At 48.4% G+C, this 14,574-nt stretch overlaps 5 protein-coding genes across 5 annotated transcripts; 2 read left to right on the forward strand and 3 right to left on the reverse strand.

Annotated features, from left to right (window-relative positions):
* Window positions 1–32: 32 nt before the first annotated feature.
* Window positions 33–1,635, forward strand: L228DRAFT_258677 (putative O-methyltransferase glim-like protein; the record flags this gene model as incomplete). The annotated part of the gene is made up of 2 exons (XM_018334100.1): window positions 33–517; window positions 617–1,635. The coding sequence occupies exons 1-2, from the start codon at window positions 280–282 to the stop codon at window positions 1,633–1,635; spliced, it is 1,257 nt and encodes a 418-aa protein (XP_018190777.1). The 5' UTR covers window positions 33–279.
* A 956-nt stretch (window positions 1,636–2,591) lies between these two features.
* Window positions 2,592–4,139, reverse strand: L228DRAFT_236345 (hypothetical protein; the record flags this gene model as incomplete). Its single annotated transcript, XM_018330814.1, has 2 exons — window positions 2,592–3,572; window positions 3,669–4,139. The coding sequence occupies 2 exons, from the start codon at window positions 4,137–4,139 to the stop codon at window positions 2,592–2,594; spliced, it is 1,452 nt and encodes a 483-aa protein (XP_018190778.1).
* A 2,663-nt stretch (window positions 4,140–6,802) lies between these two features.
* On the forward strand, window positions 6,803–8,294 carry L228DRAFT_252324 (putative MFS transporter; the record flags this gene model as incomplete). The annotated part of the gene is made up of 5 exons (XM_018333680.1): window positions 6,803–6,915; window positions 6,967–7,325; window positions 7,384–7,609; window positions 7,677–7,772; window positions 7,841–8,294. The coding sequence occupies 5 exons, from the start codon at window positions 6,803–6,805 to the stop codon at window positions 8,292–8,294; spliced, it is 1,248 nt and encodes a 415-aa protein (XP_018190779.1).
* A 935-nt stretch (window positions 8,295–9,229) lies between these two features.
* On the reverse strand, window positions 9,230–10,761 carry L228DRAFT_236347 (aromatic prenyltransferase; the record flags this gene model as incomplete). The annotated part of the gene is made up of 2 exons (XM_018330815.1): window positions 9,230–9,371; window positions 9,491–10,761. 2 exons carry the CDS (start codon window positions 10,759–10,761, stop codon window positions 9,230–9,232), a joined length of 1,413 nt encoding a protein of 470 aa, XP_018190780.1.
* A 399-nt stretch (window positions 10,762–11,160) lies between these two features.
* L228DRAFT_236348 (hypothetical protein) lies at window positions 11,161–13,731 on the reverse strand (the record flags this gene model as incomplete). Its single annotated transcript, XM_018330816.1, has 4 exons — window positions 11,161–11,725; window positions 11,780–12,450; window positions 12,502–13,074; window positions 13,135–13,731. The coding sequence occupies 4 exons, from the start codon at window positions 13,729–13,731 to the stop codon at window positions 11,161–11,163; spliced, it is 2,406 nt and encodes an 801-aa protein (XP_018190781.1).
* Window positions 13,732–14,574: the final 843 nt, after the last annotated feature.

Consider the following 14,574-nt stretch of genomic DNA (forward strand, 5'->3'; position numbering starts at 1 on the left):
TTCCAACACCGCCGCGGCTTCGCACGCCGAAATTTTCGGTATCAGAAGCTATGCTTGCGCTGTCCCTTGCAAGCCAGATATTTTTTCCATCCAGACATGCTGGAAGACGAATTGATAGATAATCAAGCAAAATCCGCAGCTGCTGACCATTCCGCACACGCTTTTCCAGAAGCCCTTCCCTAAGATCTCGTCTTTTCAATCATCAAAACGTCTGCGACTTTCGGCTTCTTGGCGCGCCATTCTCCTCTATAGGTAATTTTGATTGAGCCGTATTCCATCATGACGTATCAGAATTTGGATGCCACAATCGGACGTCTGCTTGCATCCGCCAAAGATGCGGCCGCTCTTCTTGAAGAGCCATTGGCGAAAGAGACCGAATCGGTGCTCACCTTGGACAAGGACGAAATTCGCGCCTCAGGTCCGCTGAACAAGAAGATTGAAGAGACTATACAAATCTTGGATAAAGTCCAGAAGAAATTAACGCCGCCCCATTTGACGCTCATGGATGATTGTTTTGGTAAGTTTTGCAATTTGCCTTACGGCATCATAGGGAACCACCAAAATCGCGGCGGGGACTCGCATTAAAACCATAAAGGATTTCGCTTTCTGACAGTAGATATAATAGCGTTCACCAACAGTAAAGTGCTGCTTTGCGCCGCCGAGTACAAAATCGCCGACATTGTCAATGAGAAGCCACTCACTACTGCTGAAATTGCAGAGGAAGCTCATCTCCATGCCGATGCGGTCGTTCAACTCATGCGCTATCTTCTCAATATGGGGTACTTCAACTACGACACCGCCACGGGCAGGTACTCGAACAACATGGTCTCGAATCTTTTGCGCCGGGACCACTGGGCGCAATGGCACAATTGGATCACTTTTTATCCAGATGAGTATTACGACTTGATCAAGTACCTTCCCGAGCAGGTCAAGGCCGATGAAAAGCGCACCGCGGCCGAATTGTATTACAAGACGGATAAGCCAATTTACCAATATTTGGCCGAGACAGGTCGGACGGCGCGTTTCCACAAGGCCATTGGTACTGCCAGCATCGCTGAAGCGCCCGGGCTGCTGGCAGATTACCCTTGGCAGGAGCTTGGCAAAGAGACTCTGTGCGATGTCGGCGCGGGAGCGGGAGATTTTGTATGGTCCTACCTGCATCGATTCCCCCAGGCTACCGCAGCCGCGTTTGAGCTTCCCCAGACAGTGGAGTTGATCCAGAAGCGATTCGACGCGGCCGAGCCCACCGTCTCGACTCGCTTGGTCGGAGTTCATGGCGGCGACTTTTTCCAGGTAGACGTTCCTTCTCATCCAGCTTACCTACTTAAATGGGTGCTCCATAACTGGTCCGACGACGAATGTGTGATGCTCCTACAAAAGCTTCGACGTGCTCTAGTTGAAAAACCAGGCGTCAGTCGCGTCCTTGTCATGGAGGCAGTCCTGGTTGAAGGGCGCATGGGTCGCATGGGGCGGTACGGGGACATTCGGATGCTTACGCGATGCAAGACCAAGGAACGAACGTTAGATGACTATGCCCTTCTGGCCCAGCGAAGCGGGTGGAAGATTCACAGCTTGATCTTTCCCAGAGGCTGTCTCACCCACATTATGGATCTGCGCCCCATGGCAGAATCATGAACAGTTTCACCCACCTTGGCTTATCACGATCAATGTCAACAAGTTTGATTATTAAAATGTAGCTCTCATTATAAGTAAACTTCAGCTATAAAAACCTTCCTTTGCCAAGCTCGGACGAATTTGAGCCGTTGATAGGTTGCGGATTAGAAATAATTGACTGTGTGTGATGCCCTGTGTTGTAGGTGGATCCGATCGCATTGGAAAAGGCCAATCTTTCCTTGTTCTGGCCCTCTGACAGATAAGCAAGGAAATTAGTAATGATTTGCTAAGTGCAATTAACTTAAGGTACGCAGTGCTTCTGTATTCAATTCTTTGACGTGGGGACGATCTGATATTGATCGCCTTACACCTCGCAGTAACTTATCCATCAGCTATCAGGAAGTGATGGCTCCGTCAGCCTCTTCAGGCTAATAATGCTCTCGAGCATTATCAACGTGCATTACCCCGCTAATCGCTGCGTGGCAGATATAAGCATCCGGACCCGGCCCCGCCCCCCAATTGACGATATTCATCCCTCCTTCTTTCGTACACTTGTTTTGACGCATCCTTCTCTCTAGCAAGATTTACTACCATCCTAGGCAGCATCGAGTCAAGAGTAGACTGAAAACGCCAAAAGAGCGTCGACTTGCTTCAGTGCGCCAATGTGCCAACACTCTTCTCTTCGAACCTCACGAAGAGTATCGGAACATCTCCATGGCCTGACATTGATCAATTGCTCATCATTTTGTGCAACAAATGTTGAACCCATAAAATATGGTATGCTGACCGTCGCCAATTTTCTTCTCCGCCGACCACAAAGGGCACTGATCAGTGAATCTGGCGTACATACGGCATCTGTGTTTTATTTCTTCGAATGCGCGTATACTAATAACTTTTTCTAAAGCCTTGTCATTCTTTTATAGCAAGCAAGGACCAATTTGCCTCATATATTGGAAACTTGAATTCTTTAAGATTCTCTATCTTGAGGAGCAGTCTGATATGTCTTGGATGTAACCTTCGAGAACTCCCTCGAGCTGTTTAATCTCGTGTTGGAGATAGCGTACATCAAATCTGCTGAGGCTTCCCAGGTTCGAGGAATTTGGAGAGCTCGCAGCCAGTGGGTAGGCTAGACTATGACCGAGAAGATCCTCCTCTTGAGAAAATGCCACGGCAGGGGGAGTGGGATAGCTTCTTGCTTTTCCTTCATACACCAATCCGTCTGGCTCAGATCCTCGAACACTGCCTGCACTAGCTTCGACGTTCCGATCCAGCAATTGACGGAAGCTTGCGAGGGTATCACCTCCACGCAGAAGAACCTGCCGAATGAGAACCGTCTTGACGACTTTCCCTTCTTCTTGTGAAACTTGATAGTCTCCTAATTTTAATGGCATCGGGTCCGAAGCTGTTTGTGCGGAGAAATTATGGGCAAAGAGACTCTCAAAGCAACGAAAGACAAGTCTAATCGCAGAAAGAGCGAGGAGAGTGCTAATGGAGTCCTTCTCACATTTCTCACAGACGAGAAATGTTCGACAAGTCGAAAGCGCGGATGTCGTACACTCTAAACCAAGATCCAAGCGCTGTTTTTCTGATGACAGTCCAAGTCGGAACAAGCGGTCGACCACTTTCACTTGATTTTCGATGCACTCACACCGACTACATAAATTTGGAGTTTGCAGAGATTTGTTGGTATCACCAGCCTCTTTGAGTAGCATTTCCGTTGATACGGTCGATGAAAGCAGATGCGAATTTTCTTGAACATTGTCATTGGCTGACACTTCCGTAAACGTAGCCACGTCAAGATGATTTGGCGGCTTTGCAGAATCTAGCAAAAGAGACGGATCAAGGTTGGAATGGAAACCCGCCGGGCCCGATATGGCCGCGCTAAAGCTTTCATCTCCATTCTTGCAGGTGGTGGAAAATTGGCCTACAATTTTGGAGGACATTTTGTGTACGGGATCCTGAATACGAAGTTGTCAGTATAGTCTGGCTTATAATTTGAGCGACTAATCAACAACTGCAGAGGAGGAGTCATCATAGGTCGCCTAGACACTTACAAATGAATCGACCGTATCCATAGTGCAGGAATTGCCAGTCTCGGATAATAAACCAAATGAGGGCAAGTCATCAGGACCATACCAGAAAGCATTCAAGTCGATATCAACAACTCCATTCAGTTCGGTGTGACAACTGCTGCCAGGAGACCATGATGCTTCATAGGGCGTGACGGACGAAGTGTTAGAGCCACTGAGTGAGCGAGGTGCATCTTGAATTACATCTGTGTGCTCTTTCTGAGCACGTTCTAACTTTTCCCGCATCCTACTCAGGCGTTCTAGAGTCTTTCGATTTCTGCTACCTTTTGGTTTCCCTGCTCGCGTTGCTAAGCTGTAACGACAATCCAGGTCTCTCTCCAAGCAGCGGTGGCAGGTCCTCTCACCGGAGCACCTCACTTTGGCTTGATGGCAATTGTCACAGGCCAGACGAAGCTTTTGCTTTGCTTGGCCGGTTTCCATTCTGGGCTGGACCATCATGAAGCTTCGCAAGGCGGAATAGTCTGGGTTTTGGATATTCTTTGCAGAACTTCAAGCAAGGCTATCCTTTGAAGACTAAAATGCCGAGGATTGTCCGGAACTAATAAACCGGTTGGGATGGATAGTCAGGGAGTCGAACAGCGGGCAGAAAGCCATTGCCCCCGCAGGCACCGCCTCCTCATGGCCCTGGAGTAAGCCATGTACATCCCAGATGCTCAATGCCGCTTCGTGATGTTACAATTTGGGAAAAAGGTGTGATTATCGTTTCTCAGCCGCAACTAGGGTTCGGGGTGCGATGATGCGACTTCAGGTACAGCATAGGACGGCCCCTTAGAGGACAAACAACCAACACTGGAACCCGCCAACAATAGCCTCTCCATTAGCCCCACGTGGGCTGACGAGGGGTGAGCAGGGAGGAGGAAAAAGGTGGTGGAGCTTACGTATGGAATTTGCAACTCACAAGCGTCCTTCTTGAAATTGACAACAGCTAGACATTCCATTGGCCGCGTTTGGTGCTCAAAAGCGCGTGGAGACTCCACTAACGGAAGGAATGTGATAGTGCTGGTTCGTTCTTTAAAGCAATCAGCAACCAGCACAGGGTTGAAGGGACACTGTCCTCGCACGAAACCGTGGTTCGACTGCAATATCCGAGACGAGTCCTTTGCTGGACTGGACTGCTTTGAGCGAGGGCTGAGAGCGGAAGGCGGGCCGCTGCCGAAGCCCGGATATCACACCTTGCTTCTAGTTCAGCCCACGGTTCTAATCACGCAGAATGATTCTCTGCAGACTCTTTAGGCTGATGCCTTAGGTCCCCGTTTTGTCGTGATCAGCGCTTTAGCTCGACATTGACCTTTCATGTGGCAGAAAGAAGGCATCGGTCTTGGCAGGTCCAGGTCCTAATTCCCAGGACGATCATGATGCGGGGAAATGCCAAATCAACGTACTCGTGCATGCCAAGTATCTCCCACTGTTCGACTCGTATCGGCCAAAGATCACCAAGGTGGACGGCTCACGTGTTCATGGCGCAACCCTTGGCTTCGACCCGAGAGCTTGGGTGCATATGCACGAGGGACACGGATCCAGTAGGTGGTTTGCTAATATGAATAATCTCATTCATCCAGAAGCACCAAATCCATTTCCATGGCGGACCAACGGATCGAAGCTCATGGGTAACGGCCGGTCGTATCCACTCGTACCCTTGAAGCGATCCTTTTCCTTACAGCCGCAGAAGAGTGGAACGGCACCGAGCGATCTTAGCCGGGCCTTTCCAATTGCTCACGCATATAGTAGTGGGACGCTTTGGATATGAATCAACTTTCGTCAAATTTCAAGACACCTCACGTCAGCTGGCACCGATGTCTTTGGCATCAGCCCTGGAAACAGCCGCATTGAATGCAAGGTCTGTCATCATAGTGCGTTGGACGTTCCATACATGCGTAAGGTCGCGAACGAGGGTGGGGTCTTGTCGGGGTAGTGTTGCAGTGAGCGGAGAAACATAAGTTGGCGTTATTTTAGGGCCTTTCGTGCCATGGACGAACAAGGTTAGGTGATGGTAACAAGGCTGATTTAGTAATATTTTTGGCTTTTTTTCCGTGAGTTTCAGGTGGGTCAAACGTCTTTCACCGAGCCTGTGAGCGTTTACTGTAGCAGACGTGCTGGCAGCCAACCGACAAGTATCCGTGCAGGAGAAAGCGAAATGGGGGAGGACAAAAGGGCCGTCGAGCGCCGTCGAAATTTGGCCAGCGGAGCCAACGAGGAAACTAAAAGCTGAAAGCCAGAAAGGATCCATTCGTAACTTTAACTTGGGCTTTTGTATGCGTACGGGAAATTCCACTTGATTTCTTGGCAGCAAATCCATTTCATGTCAAGTTGTTGTCTGCTCGCTGCTACTCCCAAAGAGTGACAACGGAGCAGTTCGTACGAGCTCGTGCGAGCTCGCACGAGGTCCGTGCCTAGATCCCGGAGCTAATCCCCTTCTAGTAAGCCCCTGGCAACGGGCGCTTCGGCTTGCTTAGTCGTCCGGGCCCGTTTCTCGCCAAAAGACCCTATTCGGTAGTCCACGGCTCTCCCCCGGACGACCCCAAAGTCCGCTGGTCAGTTGCTTGTTTGCTCTGGCAAGTATAGCAAAGATCACACCGGTGCTCATCAAAATTGGTTCTATAGTCGGTAGAACACGATGGCATACCTGAACGGGATAGGGATTCACATTCACGGGAGGAAGACAAAGGCCCGTTGTACATGCCTTTTGGCCGAGCTCCACCCCGATGCCGAGGCCACCGAGGCGTGATGATACATCCCTTAGCTCTTTGAAAATAGTAAAGAGTCAACAGCACCAGAGACCCGTTAAAAAAAGCAAAATATATGTTTTTCGAATGTCTCCTTTCATTCTTGACTTAAATTAAATTTCTTTACTCTATCAACCTCTGCCTACGCAGCTAGACTATCCGTCGGAAAATATTTCCTTTTATTCCTTGTTTTCTCTCCTACCATCAATCAACTATCTCTACGTCTGAAGCTTCCTAACATCTTTCGTGATGAGAGACTCCTCCCTTGGCGAGAGGAGCGAGTCGCTCTCCTCTCAAGAACCTAATAGACCTTCTTTGACCGAGAATAAGGCAGCCCATGACCCGGCGACACGTACTTTCGGCGACGAAAAGGCGATGGAAAAAGAAGAGCCCAACACATACATCCCACCTGATGGAGGATTCAAGGCATGGCTATGCGTTGCCGGGTCTTTTCTACTTCAATTTGCCTCCTTTGGTTATGTCAACGCGTAAGTCGGAATTATCACATGTCATCGAATCAATCTGACAAGCCGTTTTAGATGCGGAATCTTCCAATTCTATTACGCTGAAGAGATGCTCAGCTATAAGTCATCCTCGTCTCTGGCCTGGATCACTACTCTTCAGATCTTTTTGCTATTCTTCTTCGGGCCGGTGGTAGGGATGCTCATTGACGCCATTGGCCCTAGGCCGATCCTTATCCCCTTCTCAACACTCTGCGTCTTTGCCATATTCATGCTCAGCCTTTGCAAAAATTACTGGCAGGTCATGCTCGCGCAGGGGGTTGCTTTCGGGTTCGGTACTTCTGGGGTTTCAATGCCGGCCATGGTACTCGTATCGCAGTGGTTTTCGACTAAGAAGGGTTTGGCGGTCGGTATTGTCTCAGCCGGTAGCAGCTTTGGTAAGTTCTACTTCGACTGCTTTTTCATGGCTATGTCCTTCTCTAATTTGAAACAAAGGCGGGATCATCTTCCCCATCATGGTCCCGAGACTAATTGCAAGGCACGGGTTTCCTGCTGCCGTCCGCTGGACTGGTTTACTTGTTGGCATCTGTTTACTTCTTGCCAATCTCGCATGCAGCTCTCCATTTCCGCCAAAGGGCTTTCAGAAGAAGGAGAGTGCGGGACTTAAAGGTTTCAAGAGTCTTCCTTGGGCCGCATTTACACTGGGCTGTTTTTTCGTTATGTAGGTTTCTTTCATCATCTATTTTGGCCAACCGAAGACAAGACTGACAATTGATTGTAATTCTCAGATGGGGTCTGTTTGCTCCTCTCAATTACCTTCCCCTAATGGCAGCCCAGAAAGGAATGTCAATGGCCCTGGCACAATATACCATCTCAATAACCAAGTGAGCAACTTTCCCGTGATCTCTATTATCTTCCGAGGCATTAAGACTAATTAGTCGTTTCTTTATAGCGCTGGGTCTTTCTTTGGCCGAATCCTCCCCGGGTGGATGTCTGACCGCATCGGTCAATTCAACATGATGTTTGTTGTATCCATTTTGTCCGGCGCATCTCTCATTGCTTTCTGGCTTCCGCTAGAACTGCACCCTTCGAATGCCGGCATTATTGTATTTGCTGCCTTTTACGGTTTCGTCAGTGGAGGCTTTGTCAGCCTAGGGCCTCCTTGTGTTGTCTCTCTCGCAGAAGGACGCGTTGAAGAAATTGGCGTCAAACTCGGCGGCTTCTGCTTGGCCATTGCTCTCGGCTCTCTGACTGGTTTGCCAATTGAAGGAGCCATCAAGGATCGAGAAGGAGACAAATTTATAGGGTTGATGATATTCGCCGGTGTTGTCATGTGCCTTGGAGGATTCCTTGTTGGCGTTGCTCGAGTGCTCAAGGGAGGGTTCCGTCTCACGGCGAAGGTTTGATTTTATTCCTGCCTGACCACGACAAGGGTTTCGTGTCTTTGCTTCCCATATTCTCCATTGTGGCATTGCGCCCAGGTCTTTACATTTTAAACTTCTTTTCTTTTCCAACTCCTACACGTTCCCGCTCCAGCGCACTTATCGCACATGTCATTATCATTGATAACACAAGCCCCTGTCTCTTTCCTTGGCTCCATGAATGTACAGGAACCATATTGATTCTGGCCTGGCCTTTCCCGTCTCGCTTCACACTTACCCCCGAAACCCAAAATCCTCCCCTCTATGTCAATATCCGATTCTAGCATTCTGCAACCAAAAAAAAAGTTTTACAATGCAGATAGACAGTAGTTTTAATTTGAGCGCCTATTTTAAATTATTAAAATTCTCTAATTATTAGGCCTCTTCAATCATGCAAGCTTTGGGAACAAAACGTCCACCCTCTTATTGCGTCCAAATTTTTCATGTGACATACACGGGCGGTTAATGCATATATTTTCGCTCAGATATGTGATGCCAGGATATAACAAGGTGTAAATGAGCTACTTGGAGCGGCCGTTCAATTCATTCCAGTTCCCATCTAATACTGACGCAGCTAACCCTCAAATGGCATTCATACAATATATGAAGTGATAAGACGAGAATTACAATGGGATTGAAGCGAGGGTCAAGTAAATTCGATGAGTAATTCGCCTGCTAAGATAAATGCCACTTAAGGATTGATAAATTTGACAAAGGTTAATCTTCAGCCTTAATAAGAGAAAAGCTGACTAAGAAAAATTACAAAGAAAAGGGAAAGATTCGCCTATCTTCAAATTGATTCGTGTCGATACATTCTATGTAAATGCTTTCCTATAAAGAAAACAACATCAGAATGTAAGAAAGAAATGGGGGCTGAGAAAAGGCCTCATCGCATCTCTCCACAACCTTTTCACCAACATTTAAAATACTTCATCAACTACAGGCGGACACTCGTAGATTCGTGGGTTGTAGTACATTGTAACGGCCGCGCCGGTTTTCTTCTTGTATGAATAAGAAAGGTAAGTGTGGGAGCCGGCCGTATTGGCCAGGTCATGAGTAGGACTAGAAGTATTAATTAGCTCGTGAGACCCGCAAAGAATGGGAACATAGAGAGAGAGAGGCAAAGAACGGACTGAAGAAGAGAAAGGTATCATCAACGTAGGTGTAAGGATATTACTTACAAGATGTTCTTCAGATCTTCAACGTACGAGTCCGCCATCTCATCCCAGCCTTGAAGGCGAAAGAAGGACTGCAGACCACGTGCGATATCGAGATCGCTCTTGGCATAGTGGCGTACTGGAAGATAGAGTTTCGGGTCGGGCAACGGATTTCCTGGTTTGAGCTCAAAGTTGAAAATCGCGCCAGCGGTGCGGTGAGTATTGCTAGGGAGTTCGTCATCAGGACCAGTGCCTTCAGGAATGTAGAGAACGCGAGGCCAGAGGTCGTCGAGGATTTTCATGGCGGCATCAACGTTGGGACCATGCAGGCGGCCCCCGAGGCAGTACATGTCCCGGACCTTGTTGAATGCCATGGATGGCATGCGCACGTAGATTTTAATGCGGGACTTGCTTGGATCGGTGCAGTCAATAGCAATCATCTCGTACTTGGCTTGCCACTCGGTCGGCAACGACGACATGTAGTCTTCCAGCACGGTGAGTGAAGGCCGCAAAGAAGTCTTCTCGCTGTCAAGCTTCGTTATTGCGTCCACGACGATGTCGCGAGTGGAGCGGCCAGTCTCAAGCGATCTTAGGATAGGAAAGAAGTAAGCTTTTGTCGAAGCTTCACCTCCATTTAGGTCCCATGCGAGAAAGCTTTGCGACATGTGCTCGCCTTCAGGAAGCCTGGAGCGGATAATGCTGGCAGTCTCGGAAGGCAAGAAAAATTCCCTTGCAAAGTGATCGTACCACTGTGTATCGAGCCCTGCCGATATATCAGAAATCTCAGCCAGAACCTCTCGCGGCTTGATTTGATTGAAAGGATCGGCAGATGTGCCCGACGCCCTGTTGATGGGCTCAAAGCTAAATCTGATAATGGACTTGGATCCATCCCAGTTCCAGCTGGGCTCAAATGGTGAAAAGTCATCACACATGAAGCTCTTCCAGTGTGGCACTCCCGGTTGTAAAGGACGCGGGCCGTAGGACGGCAGGACGTATCGGTAATAGAGAGAAAGGTACTGATATTGGAGATGAACATCATAACCAGCTTTTTCAAGAAGACATCCCAGCACCGATGCAGTTGTCTCCCACCAGAAATGCTCATCTTCGTTACGAAATCCAAGTGCATCTTGTAAAATTTGCCATGGTTTTCGGGCAGTTGTAATGCCACCGCAGCTTGAAGGTTTGAATGAGACACCGCCACCAAAATTTGGATCGAGATCTGATGAAGTTGCGATAGTTTTAGAGAACTCTGAGATTTGTGAGTAAGGGTAATTCGCTGTCATCGAGGGCGCCATTTTTGTTTATTGGAAGAAATAGAGGGATCGAAATGAATGAAAGAAAAGCCGTGCCAAAAATGGTTTTCGCGGCTTTAAGCAGATATCGATGGCAAGTCCAGGTTAGAGGGAACGATAATTTAAGTCACAAAGATATAGTTGCTCCCGCAATGGCTGTTAGAGGAGCTGAGTCTGCGGTTTGTTGCGGCTGATTTTTGTCGGATAATAAATCGGCCGCCGAACACCTCCCCTGACACTATGTTACAGCGACCTTGAACACGAGCTGACCTGAACGCTAGCGGAGATGGCCCCGTTAATCAGTCACAAACAGTGTTGGGCACCTATCATGGCTGTTACAGGCCGGCTGGATCAAAGCCATATGGGGAAGGAATGTTGAAACCCCAGAGACCCTAACTTTGATCAGAGAAATGCACCATCCAAAATTAATATTTGACAGAGGATTGAACCTACCAGATCACTAGCGGTAGATAGTTCCTCAAATCCAATATTTGCCATTGAGAGATCCCATTCTTGATCCGCCCCATCCACATGACTTAACCTTGATGGCGGATCCAGCGTGCCAAGACTCATAGGCGGGGTTGATGAGCATAGCAAAGAATCGCGCAACGGAAAGGTCATACCATTCTCATTCGCAAAGCTGCGCTGAGACATACTCTCTCCTCTATTGGGAAGGTACGGAAGATTTTGATTTGGTAAGGTGTCAATCAGCCGCTTGACCACAGTCCAAGCTGTACCAGAGTTGCTGCCTTTTACTTCCTTCATTGCCTTGAGAGTTCGGATGCCACGAGCACGCAGGGCTGCTTGCTCTGGGCCTTGGAAACTGGGACTACGAAGCTCCGAGAGAGCGTAGAGTATGGCTTGAAATGCCGAATGTGACCTGATATGCCACTGAAACGGTTCACAATCTTTATTTGACGAGGCTTCCACGAGGCTTCCCATGAGATTTAGTGATTTGGTAAACATACTACCAAAAGTTAGAATCTAGGTAGCCTCTTTGAAAGGGAAAATTGGAACTCACGTTGTCCTTACGTCCAAGGAGATGGTCGCCTCACGATACGCCGCTGGTAGCCTCAACCAGAATATAATCCAGAATTTCCATTCCAGCAAGTTCGCGTAGCCGAGGGTCATCTTTTGCATGAGGACCCGTGGATCACAATGTCTCAAATAAAGCCGCTGAACATTTTCGAGTAGTTCGCCCACCATTTTGCGCATATTCTCAAACAATGTTTGCTGCTCCAGAAGTGAGTGAGGATCAGAGGTTTCTGCGTTCCGGAAAGCTCTAGAGTCCCTTTCTAGCCATTTTGTGCTCTGCATCAGCTTCCGGAAGCAATGAGCACCGGTTAAGCGAACGAGATAAATGGTCATATCAGTAAAGCGCTCCGAGTTCTGCGTCAAGGTGGACGGGCTTGCACCCTCAGTCAGGTCGTCATCGTTGATGTTTGCTGGGAACAAGGTGTCGAAATCATCGTCTGAAATGGTGGGCTCCTGGCCTGTGCCTTCCGCCGAACGGTAGTCAAGCTGGCATATTTGATGCCACAGTCTACGACGAAGTTCAACCTGAATCGCGTCTAGAGAATTTGAATTGAATAGCACCGGGTCCCTGTGCAGCCCCTGAGAAAGCGCTATTCTGATAGCCAACCCACTGAGAGGCCAAATGGCATTCATATCATCTTCACGGCATTGACTAGTCTGGCTATAGGTTAGAATGCTACAATTAAAAATGTATCGGGACCGACTCACCAACAGGATGACAAAGGCTTGTAATACTTCAATCGACCGAGTCGTCAAAAGTTTCTCCCGCTTCAGAGCCAGCTCCGTTCCTTGTTTAAACTTTTCAAGCAGGACTCCTTTCTCGATACTGAACTTTTCAAAAACTTCTTGGGTCTTCATGCTGTTTACTGCCGCGAAGAACACAGCCAGAACGAGTGGCTCGAACGGATCACAGCCCGTCAACCCCTTTCCTCGATCATCGGGCGTATGGCCGTGAGATGAACGGCGAGGCTGCCGCGAAAGACCCTTGACAAATGCATCAAATTTCCGCGTAAACGTAGGCTTGTGTATGAGCCGCAACATTGGATCGACGTTTGCAAGAAATATCCCTAGCAGCAAGTAGCAGTCTTCTCGTGAGTTGGGAACCCAAGGCGTAAGGTCTTCGTACACGCCATCGGTCCCGAATATCGGAAAGCTTGAGGACAGAGAATCATGCCCATATTGATGTGCTGAGGAGTCAGCAATGCTCTCTCCATTATTAGAGACGTCAATAGCATCGACACCCTCTGTTTGTCCCCCTAATAAACCTTTGATGTCTTGGATCTACCAATGATATCAGTATAACTGGCTGATGTTGGATATCGTTCAATGATGGAATCTTACTTCACCTGCAAGCAAAGCCCAGTGACGAGCAGAGACAAAGTGCGATTGACCATTTTCCAAAATGAGAGCGCCGTCCCTGCCATCATAGTATAATTGTCTGCCGGCAGATCCCTCATTCCCTCCCACTGTACTACCGATATTCTCAACATTGCTGACCGAGGATGGTGCAAGCTCAGGTTCGCCTCCCAGGCTGTCCAGTGGTGTAGGTTGTGGCGCTATATACTGCAGAGTTGTCTCAAGTAGTCGCTCCAACCTCTCGAGTCTCACATTAACCTCGGCTTGACTTGCGTGCTGTAGGTTTGTAACAGGCGGCGGCTTCATTACGCGCGTCGGAGGCGTATTTGGTATTCCTTGACCTGGAGTTCTGGATGTTGGATATTGGCAGACATGATTGCCGCGGCGGCAGGCAGCACAGGTGGGGTAACCATGATCACAGCGCACCTTGCGACGCCGGCACGAAAGACAAGCAAGAATGAGACGTTGGCGACCTTGTGGCTGAGAAGTATCCGCGAACTGCGTTTGAGGCTGATCCCATCCTATCTGCTCAGTCACGGCAGGCGCGGAATGGTCCTGAGGAGGATGGTTTGGTTCTGCCATAATGGCGATGCAGAGCCCAAGAATTCTTCAAGTTCGTCTCGCCTGTTTCAGAGCTCCGAATCTGGAACGAAACAGATCTCGAATCATTCAAAGTTAGTGGGCGTGATAGGAGTTCAAGGAAAACCCTATTCAAGACTAGGCCCTCAAAAAAGGAGCGCTTTGATGAGGCAGTGGCGAAATGAATCACATCATTAAATTTTCCATCACGAGCTTCACAACTAAGATCAACGAACAGATGTAACACTCGTGACCAAGGTAGTATAACGCGAAAAGGATGCCGAAGACTAGTTTCTTCCCTCTTCTCCGTTCATGTAATGGCCAGGTCGCTTGCGCCGTGAAGAAACGAGTGCAAAGCTAACATCACTTGCATCTGATGATAAGTCGAACAATGACATTGGACCCTTCTCCGGTTGCCATTTCTCATGTGAGCCAGGGCAATTACCATATTGGGAATCGTATCGCTTCCCCGCTTAGTCAGTCGAAGATTCAAAACTGCACAAAGGTCAGGCTATAAGTATATTAGAAATTGCGATTGATGTCTATTTGAGCCATATCTATCTCAGAAAAATCGGAGGGGGAGTTGGGTTGAAGAAAGAGGAGCTTGAAAGGCGGGGAATTGGGAAGACGCCTCTCTGTTAACGCGATGAAGTTGCTGTTGTGGGTTGTTTTTCCCTCTCCACCATACCTACTTGGAGATCTCGGATCAGATAAACAATGGACCGACAGTTTGAGCGGATCAGTTTAACAAAGAGAGTAAGGCTGCCCTGCAAAGTTGAACCGGAACAGGTACCGGCTGCTTATCAATCATTAAACTGGTCCCCCGATAAGAAAATAATTACTGTG

Source organism: Xylona heveae (genome assembly GCF_001619985.1).
Source record: "Xylona heveae TC161 unplaced genomic scaffold L228scaffold_2, whole genome shotgun sequence".
Classification (NCBI taxonomy): domain Eukaryota; kingdom Fungi; phylum Ascomycota; class Xylonomycetes; order Xylonales; family Xylonaceae; genus Xylona; species Xylona heveae.